The sequence below is a fragment of the Octopus bimaculoides genome, chromosome 7, assembly GCF_001194135.2.
Source record: "Octopus bimaculoides isolate UCB-OBI-ISO-001 chromosome 7, ASM119413v2, whole genome shotgun sequence".
NCBI lineage: Eukaryota > Metazoa > Mollusca > Cephalopoda > Octopoda > Octopodidae > Octopus > Octopus bimaculoides.
Genome location: NC_068987.1, coordinates 56,985,164 through 56,995,866, shown reverse-complemented (window position 1 = coordinate 56,995,866; position 10,703 = coordinate 56,985,164). Strand labels below are relative to the sequence as shown.

The window sequence follows — 10,703 nt, the reverse complement described above, 5'->3', positions numbered from 1 at the left end:
CTTCCATGCTTGCATAGGTATGATGAAGTTTTATTGAGGTGTATTTTCTACAGCTGGATGCCCTTTCTGTTGCCAAACCTCACTTGACCAGATGTGTGTCTTCATGGAAGATTGGGATGTGAAAGGCACCACTTGCATGACAGTGACATTCAGTTACAGCTATCTTATGAAGTTAATCAAGGCAAGGAGACAGTAACACACACACACACACACTCTCTTTCTTTCTATCTCTCTCTCTCTCTCACTCACACACATATACACTGCAGGCCTCTTTCTGTCTCCATCTGCCAAATCCACTCACAAAGCTTCAGTTGGTCCATAAAGTGCCACATATTGGGGCTGAACTCAGGTCCATATGGTTTGGAAGCAAACTTCTTGCATTATCTCCAATCAATTGTCAACTAGCGAGTGGATTTTATCATGGCAATAGCACTAGAGATGTTATTACTTGTTCCATATAAGACTGAAGTCTTCTCTAGTCTATATTGTCACTGTTTTTACAAAGAAAACATGACCAAGAGAGAGAGTGAATGGAGAGAGAGAAAAAGAGAATGGTGGTTGCGGTGGTAAGTTGTTTAAGATATCATCATCATCATCATCGTTTAATGTCCGCTTTCCATGCTAACATGGGTTAGACGATTTGACTGAGGACTGGCGAACCAGAAGACTACACCAGGCTCCAATCTGATTTGGCAGAGTTTCTACAGCTGGATGCCCTTCCTAACGCCAACCACACTGTGTAGTGGGAAGTGCCAGGAAGGCAACGTTGATCTTTCCAAAAAACACTTGATATAGTATTTACAGGATGTTTTTTTTTAAAAAGACAGTTAATCATTTGATATATTCTTATTTTAATTCTTCTTACTCTTTCTGTTATAGTTGTACATCTGTCAACTCCTGAATGGAGGAGGAAGGAATGGGAAAATGTTTTCATTGATACTAATCTGTTCTTGATTAAAAAGATGTAATTAATTAGTGCAACGAAATATTTATTGTCATTTTGTCATGTTTTTTTATGCATTCTAAGCCGTTTATTTCACATATAAATAGAATGTTAATGTTTGGTGATGCAACAATGCAAACAATAATATTGAAAAGAATGAAAAGCAAAGTTGACTGACAGAATTTGAACTTGGAACATGCTAATGGTTCTGCCAGCTTGTTACCTTCATCAAAAGAAATACTGCTAAGCATTTTGTTTGAAGCTCTAGCCAAACTTTTTGTGGAAGAGACTGGCAGAATTGTTAGTGTAACAGACAAAATACCTTGTAATATTTGAATATTTGTTCTGGCTGTGTATGTTCTGAGTTCAAAATTCCACTGCTGTCAACTTTGTCTTTCGCCCTTCTGGGGTCAATAAAATAAAGTGCCATCCAAGTATGGATATCAATTTAATTGATGAGATCCTTTCTACATATTTATGAACTTGTGCAGCTGTTAGAAACTATTATTTTACATAGTATGTGTATGTGTGTATGTTTATATATATTGTAGCACTCTGTCGGTTATGGTGATGAGGGTTCCAGTTAATCTGATCAACGGAACAGCCTGCTCCTGAAATTAATGTGCAAGTGGCTGAGCACTCCACAGACATGTGTACCCTTGACATAGTTCTCAGCGAGATTCAGCATGACACACAGTGTGACAAAGTTAGCCCTTTGAAATGCAGGTACAACAGAGTCAGGAAGAAAGAGTGTGAGAAAGTTGTGGTGAAAGAATACAGCAGGGTTCACCCCTGCTGGAGCCTCGTGGAGCTTTTAGGTGTTTTCTCTCAATAAACACTCACAACGCCCAGTCTGGGAATCGAAACTGCAATCTTTTAACTGCGAGTCCATTGCACCTCCATAGATATATATATTGTCATAACTAATAAAGATTTTGTTACTTAATCATATGTCAGAATAAGAATATTATGATATGACATGGTAAATTTACTAATGTACACTTTTGTTTTTCTATTTCCAGTTGCTTCTATGTCGGCCTACATTGGTGAGTTTCATATCTGGCTACAAAGTTGACACAAATATAGAATTTAAGAAATCAAAAGTTCCTTTAGCATTCCACACTGCTCATGGAACCGGGCCTCCTCTTGTGTTAATGCTTGGCTGGATGTTTGCTCGCAGTCACCATCTAACGAAATACAGCAACATTTACTGTAGTAAAGGCTATGATGTGTTACAAATCAGTGTAAACCCTCTACAAGTTCTTGTACCTAGTCGAGCACAAAGTTTTGTTGAAAAGATTTTTGATCTTTTAGAAAAAGAAGACTGTATAAATAAACCTATTATTGTGCATGGATTCTCAGTGGGTGGTTACATTTATGGGGAAATGCTTGTGAAAATGGATAATGAACCAAAGAAACTTGCAGCCCTCGGTAAACGTATTGTTGGTCAGGTTTTTGATAGTCCAGTAGATAAAGATCGAGTGGCATATGGTATGTCGGTAAATATTGGAAAAAATTATTTTTCTCAGAGACTAATCTTCCATCTATTAAACCAATACTTGAAAATCTTCAAAAAATCTGTGACTGACCATTTTTCTAAAGCCAACCATGCTTTCATACGAAATGCACGAAGGATTCCTACTCTGTTATTATATTCATATAAAGATTCTATTGCAAACCCTGAAGTGATTGAGAGTACTATATCTTTGTGGGAAAATGATGGAATTCCTGTCCTTTACAAGTCTTGGAATGATACCAAACATGTTAGCCACTTGCAGAAATATCCTGAAGAATATATTGAGATTTTATTAACTTTCTTGGACCGTTTGCCTCTAATCTGTGATTCAAATGACAATTGTAAAACTGATGAAGCAGATGATATACCAGCTCGTTCGTCCACTTCATTACCTTGATATTGTTCTCCTTAGAATATTCAACAACTACAAGATATTCTTTACAAAATATCACTTATTTACAAAGTACTTTATTCTGTTGATATGACATTGATTTTACAAAGTAATTAGTACTACAGATATATCAGTCTTTACAAAATACTTATTTTACACTTTTTTTTTCAACTGATATCACATAGTACTTTACAAAGTATGTTTGTTCTTCAGATGTATTATTATCTCTATGAAATATCCATTTGACAGCTATTTCACTTATCTACTGCAAACAGTTTCTAAATCATGGCCCAATTAGTATTATTATATTAATAATATTCCTTTTGAAACACAAAGATATCAATTGGACATCAAATGGCAATGGATGGCAGAAACGTAGAATGATAGATTAAATGCCTTATAATATTTAGTTACATCTCTTTACATTCTGAGTTCAAATCTTGCCAAGTTGAACTTTTATTTTTCCTCCTTAAGATAAGTACCACTTACATACTAAGGCCAAAATTGATCAAATGAATGAATACCCTGTCAAAACATTTCTGGCTTTTGTACTATTGTTAGAAATTAATGTTTTTATTATTATTATTATTATTATTGTATTGACAGAATTTTTGGAGCATCAAACATTATGCATTGTGGTATCTAGTCACAGCTCTTTCCATTCTGAGTTTAAATTTCGCCAAGGGTGATTTTATCTTTTGCCCTTCCTGATCAACAAAATAGAGTACCAGTCAAGTACTGGGGTAGAATTTATTGGCTAACCCTTTTCCCCAAAATTTCTGGCCTTGTGCCTATGTTAGAAACAATTATTATTATTATTATTATTATTATATGATTATTATTAATAATATTGTTATAATCATTTTTATTATTGTTATTATAAACATTTCAGTTTTTAGCAAACACTTGTCACAGTGTTTCCTCCACTTGTGTCCTTAAACCTGGAGTAGTGTGCTAAGCACTGAAGCCCTTAAACTTGATAAAAAGACCACTGGTGGTGTCCAAATGTTGGATGGTTATGGTCTTCAGCAGTCTCTAAATATGATACAGTGTGTGCTTGATTCAAGCCCCAAAAAGACTATTCATTCTCCTTTTAGCTTCTCATACATAGCTATCATTGTTTACATATATATTACTTACTGGCTTGGAAACATTACTGTCTCACTGTCCTCTACAAACTGTCTAACTATGCACTACTATTATCTCACTGTCTCCTTGTATATTACTGCTGCCCTAGTCTTCTTAAACATTACTGTTTCAGTCCCTGTATATAATATTACCACACTGTTTCCGCCTGTATGCACTGTCTCATTGTCATCTTATACACTCTACAGCATCACTTTTCTTCTAGACATCACTCTTTTATATTTTCCTACATTAGTGTTTACCTTAAATGTATCTGTTACAATACTCCGGCTAGTTTATTCAACACAAAAAAGAACTCTGTTTGGGTGTCAACTATTTTGTTGAAATTATTACAGTTTATCAAAGAGCTCACCGGCACAGTGTCCAAATTCAAAAGAAAACATGTTTATAGAAGAGAGTTGAAAATAGCTGAAATAATAATCACTTGAGATAAGACTGTAATAGTTTTTAATATTTCTTGTATCCTACCTCATCCTAACCATTCAGTAATGAAGTAGGTTATTGTTGTTTAGACCCTGGTCAGACCTAGGTTCAAAGACGTTCCAGCCATGACTATCTCATTTTTTGGGGTTTTATTTTTGCAGACTCATCCTTTCTTTAAAATGGCAATATGTGATATAAGAGATATTTGGTTGCTGTGACAACCAGACTGAATGACTGTAAAGGCTCTCCTGTGGTCTGTTTTATCAGTCAAGGGGAGTTTTGGTAATCTTGTGTGACAAGGTGCTGATTGTAGCTGTTATTATGAAGGGCTGGCAGAACTGGTAGAGCAATGAACTTAAAGCATTGTGCTATTTAATGTCCATTCACACTGTTTTCAAATATCCTGCCAGGTTTAACTTTGCCTTTCATTCTTTGTGATTAGGAGAACAGGTACTAGTTGATCTAATTGACTATATTCTGCTTTCAACTATGTGGCCTGGTGCCTAAATTAGGAAAAAAAATATTTGTGCAATACCATTTCAATCAAACTGATTAGTAGCAGTAATAGCAGTTAGTAGCACCAGTAGGGCTTGAAATCATAACCGTGTGTTCTCTACTTCAGCATAAATAGATAGGACTGTTTTGAATTAGAACCCAGTCATAGATTCTATTAGAATGGCTTATTTTCATGCTGTATGTTTTGATCACCTGATGGAAACATTAAGGACAAATGCTGCACCAGATTCCAGACTTTCAAGATAAAGTTTACATCAATGCACCTGCTCTTGATCCTTGTTATTATTTTTATTTATTAATTTAACCCTTTTGCTACCATATTTCTATTGAAATACACTGCCTTTGTTTCAGTTGTGAAAATGATAAAGAATTTGGTAAACTAACTTAATATTAAAGTAGTATTTGGAACATTAAATGAATTAACATGAAAATTTGATGTAAGCTTTTAATTTATAATCACTTGGAAACAGGCAATGTATATCAGAGAGCCTGCAATAGTCTCGGCTGGGTTGGTAGCAGAAGGGTTAAAAAAAGAAAAAAGATTGTCTTTTTTTTTTCTGCATCGGTTTCTATAGTGATATGGATTGTTTTTGTGTTTTTGAGTTTGTTGGATTCAGTTTTAATTTCTATCTATAATGATCTCAGATGCATTACTAAACTATCACTCTTTAAAATGACATCATCCATTTTTCCATGCTCATATGGGTCGGAGAGAATTTTGTTGAGGCAGATTTTCTATGGCTAGATGCCTTTCCTGTCAACAACCCTTACCTCTTTGCGAGTAAGATAATATTTCTCCTGAACCAGACATGTTTTCACAGAAGACTGAGAATGAAGGACACTGATTGTATGATGGCGACATTCATTTATAACCATCATCTGAAGTCAAGACAAAGAAACAGTAACACGCACACATCCACATATCTGCTATATAAATGAGTGTATGTATGTGAATATGTCACAGAAAGGCTCCGAAATAGTGTGTCCTCAAGAAAAACAGATTTGATTTTTGAAATCTATTTTAACAAGGTTTACAGTTGTAATTAATAAAAAAGATTTCATTTGCTATGAGAAATGGCTCAACTTTTAGATTGACAAATCTACCACCCTTTGTCTCCATCAGGCTCTCTCTTATGCCTTTTTCCCCTCCCATATATTACCCAAACTCTTTATCACTCTCTGTATATGTATATCTCTCATGCATACTCCCCTCACCACTCACTTTTGATAGGACATATAATTGCTTTCATTTTTAAAACTTCATTGTTGTAATGTTTACTTTCATTTTATGATAGCCAGCTATCACAGAGAAAATGTTGGCTTCCAAATCCTGTTTTTCTGATTGAGTAAAAATTATCTATCAAACTTTTAACCTCTGTAACATATTTCTAAAATTTTTCTGGAATAAATGAATCACAAAATCGGATTCAGCATAAAAAAGTACATCAATATACAAAATTTAAAATCTGTGACAGTAACAGAAAAAATGTTACTCTCTCTCTCTCTCTCTCTCTATTTGTTTATCTCTTTCATTTACACTTTTCTCATTGTAAACTTCCCCCTCTATATTTATATTTATTACATTCTCTCTCATCTGTGTGTGGTTGGCGTTAGGAAGGGCATCCAGCTGTAGAAACTCTGCCAAATCAGATTGGAGCCTGGTGCAGCCATCTGGTTCGCCAGTCCTCAGTCAAATCGTCCAACCCATGCTAGCATGGAAAGCAGATGTTAAACGATGATGATGATGATGATATATATATGATTTGGGGCAATTTTGTCTACCCAATCTATTCACAAACTTTGGTGAACCCTGGGTTATAGTAGAAGACACTCAAGGTGCTATGCAGTGAGGCTGAATCCAAAATCATGTGGTTGGGAAGCAAACTTCTTACCATGCAGCTACACCTGTGCAAATACCACAATTTCCTATTATACTTTCTCATGAATTTAATGTTTTATACTAATGTAAGAACTTTATTGAATTTCTCCTTTAATCTTTTCACTTAACTGTATTATTATATATTTTCTCAGACAGTAATATTTAAGTGAATCAGTGTAAGATATTTTTAAAGTGATTAAATTATAAAAGAATAATAATTACATCTCTAATGAATCCAACATAATCCTTGATTAGCTTGTAGATGAAACATCTATGTTTCACCTGTGTTAAAGGCAAGAATATCTTGGAATAGATTTCTGTTACTTTCTCCAGTACTATGTCTCGTAAAGTTAACATGGAAAGCTAACAAAATAATTATTGCTAATGTATTATTGCTTCTCCTAAGGGAAACAAATTTGCAGAAATGCTAGAGCATCAGATAAAATGCCTTGGTGTATTTGTTCTGGCTTTTTACATTCTGAGTTCAAATCTCACCACAGCCAGCTTTTACCTTTTCATCCTTTTGAGGTAAATTAAAACAATTATCGTTTCTTCTAAGACTAATTCTTCTGATTGGCTTCTGCTGCATTCCTTCCATAACAACACGGAATTAAATATTTATCCACTTTAGAAGCATCACCAAACATTTGCTTCTTTCTCTCCTTTCTCTTCTCTCTCTCTTTCTCTCTCTCCCTCTCTCTCTCCCTCTCTCTCTCATGCATTGACAAACTATAGTCTGAAATATTGAACTCTCAGTAGTTTCTTCCCTTACAGTGTAAAATTAATTACTTCATGCCCTTGTTTGTTTTTTTTTTTTTTTAATTCTCGAAATCTTTTTGGGATATCATTTCCACATTGATGCAAATCATACTTCTGGATTGATCTTATATTATTATTATTATTTCAAATGTGTTGTTGACCATTTATTTAATGGAAAAAAACACTGAGTTGGTAAACCCTTAGAATATTTGCTAGAAGACTTGATTTTTAGCCAGCTACTACTGCTACTGCTAGTCAGTGCCCTTGGCAGAACTCTTATAGTATACTGGCTCAATATACTATAAAGTTTACTTTATTCTGTAGGTTGATGTTGTTAAACCCTAAGTCAACTTTGACAGAGAAGATGTATGATCAGAAGCTATTGAGTCTAGATCATCACAACCTTATCTTTGACTTTGCATCTAAAGAATTACATTATCCAATACACCTGTCCTATTTCAAGAATAGCATGCAATTTGGAGAACAATTGGCTTCTATTTCTAGCACCTCAAGTGACCATACAGAAGGTCCACTCATTAGCTTGATTATAAGTAGGTATGATGAAAATATGCATGGTAAATAAGCTTTGTGATTAACATGCAATAAGTTCAAGACAGGACTTAGACCATGATAATCATTATCTCAACCAGTTTGGTTACTACCAGAAAGCCAAAGTAACTTCTAATGTTGCTTATCCACTGATTGGCCCTGGCTGAGAACTACAGTCAAAAGCATTCCAGTCATCACTATTCTGTCTTTTTTGCAGTTTTTTTTTCCATCTAATAGACTTTGTTATCCAAGGTGTCCTCTCTTAGACAGAAATTGGCTTTTCTCCTTGGCAAAAGAACTGAAGTTTCAGTTAAATTTTTAATATTCCTAATCTAATATCATTTCTTTGTGAGATTGGAAGAATGGCTCAAAGTCTCACCAAATTGAAGTTTTCCCTTCATCATTCTTTTCACTCCACTCCTAAATTTGTTGCTTGTGCCTACAAAGGAAATCAGTTTTATTCCTTACTTGGATCACCAACTGTACAGATTTATTTATATCTAAACTAACTTTGTTATTTTCATCAAGTAACTGTGATTAGAAACTGGTAGTAAAATTCCTACCAATATATCCTTTATATGGATTTATAATGATTTGTTTTTCTTTGCTTTCTTCACTCTGTATTTAGGATTAGGATGATCATTTACACCATTGTTTTTTGCATCCACTTTTCCATGATTACATGGGTCAGATGGAATTCATTGAGGCAGATTTTCTACAGCTCAATGGCCTTCCTGTCACCAATCTTCACCCATTTCCAAATGAGGTAATTATTTCCCCATGATGGAACATAAATCCACCTGCAAGGCCCAAAGCTATAGAAGACACTTGCCCAATGTACCATGCATGACTTGCAAATTGGATTAGGTGCTTAGTTGTGTGTATTCACATTATGCTTCCAGAACTTCAGTTTCATTGTGATGGGTGAGTCAGGCACTGCATATCACCAGTCATCTTGGTAATTTATCATCTCCATGTGACTGAAAATCTTGAGATCAACTTTCACCACTTCATCACGTTTTTCTGGGTCTCCCTCTTCCATGAATTCCATCCATTTTAAGCAATCAGCACTTCTATATATATAGCTGTTCTCATCCATACCCATCATATATCTCTTATGCCCACTTTTTCTCTCAGCCTATTTATGTTATGCATAGTGTTGTTGCACATCCAGCTGAGCATATCAACTTCATTTCTTTTTAGTTTTGTGAATCCTCTACGTTCCAGGCTCACGTTTCACTACCATTAGCATTGTCATTCATACACAAGCGTCATACACTTTATCTTTCACTCTGAGAGAGAAATCTTTTCTTACTAACAGAGGTAATTACTCTCTGAACTGCAAAGCTTCAACTAAATTATTAATATTCCTCATCTAATATTATTTCTTTCTATGTAAGATTAGAAGAATTGCTCAAAATCTCACCAAATTCAAGTTTCCCCATAATTCTTTTCACTCTGCTCCCAAATTTGTGGCTTGTGTTTACAAAGGAAATCAATATTATCCCTCACTCGAACCAGTAACTATGTATCCATAGTTTGCATTAGTACATAGTATGGTATTTCTATTAGGTCATCTGGAAAGTTTTGAGCGTTATTAAGCTAAATCTTCTAACACTTCATTGAACACACCTGAAATGTAACATAGTTAAAACTTTGGCATTGCTTGAAGTGGTAGTGCATCTCTTCTTCATTCCTTACTAAAAATAGATTTAACTTTGATTCCAGTTACCCTTTATTGACATTTGAAGTGGATAACCAAAAATTTCATATTTGTGTTGCAATGCTTTTCGTTTTTTAAAAAATGGAAATAATGTAAAGACTTGCAAAAACATTTGTGAAACTGTAGGTGAATCAACTGTTCAAAGGTGGCTTGCAAGATTTAAAACTGGAGAGTTTAGCTTGGAAGATGACAGTCACAGTGGAAGACCTTCAAAATTGGATGAAGATGTTTTGAAGGCAAACACTGAAGAAAACTCAAATACCATGACTAGGGAACTTGCAGAAGAGTTGAAAATTTCTAAAAGGACAGCTCATGAACACCTAGTGAAGCTAGGATACATTTCCCGCTATAATGTATGGGTCCCTCACAAACTCTCAGAAAAGAATTGCTTGGACCGGTATTCTGTTTGTGATATGCTTTTGAAATGGAATGAAAGCGTGCTTTTTTTTAAAACTTGTGACTGAAGATGAAAAATGGATTGTGTTCGAAAACATAGTGCAAAAAAGATCCTGGAGTTTGCATAAGGATCACCAAAAACGGCAATTCAAAGACAAGTATCCAAGCCAAAAAAGCTATGCTTTGTGTTTGATGGGATCATAAAGGTATTATTTATTATGAGCTTCTCCCACAAAACCAGACCATTAATTCTGATGTGTGCTGTCGTCAGCTGGCTTATTTGAACCAAAAACTCAAAGAATTGAGGCTGGAGATTGCCAGCAGGAAAGGGATAGTGTTCCAACAAGACAATGCCTGACCACATGTCTTCTGCTTCCCGAACAAAGTTATATGAACTTGGCTAGGATCTCTTACCCCATCCACCATATTATGATATTGTGCCATCCAACTACCACTTGTTTT

At 34.9% G+C, this 10,703-nt stretch overlaps 1 protein-coding gene across 1 annotated transcript in view; it reads left to right on the top strand.

The window, feature by feature from the left end:
* LOC106873893 (transmembrane protein 53) overlaps positions 1-5,197 on the top strand; it is a 24,966-nt gene extending 19,769 nt beyond the window's left edge. The window contains exon 2 of the mRNA XM_014921419.2: positions 1,966-5,197. Coding sequence (XP_014776905.1) covers positions 1,966-2,856 — 891 coding nt within the window. The 3' untranslated portion in view covers positions 2,857-5,197. The remainder of the gene's footprint in view (positions 1-1,965) is intronic.
* The last annotated feature ends 5,506 nt before the right edge of the window (positions 5,198-10,703 follow it).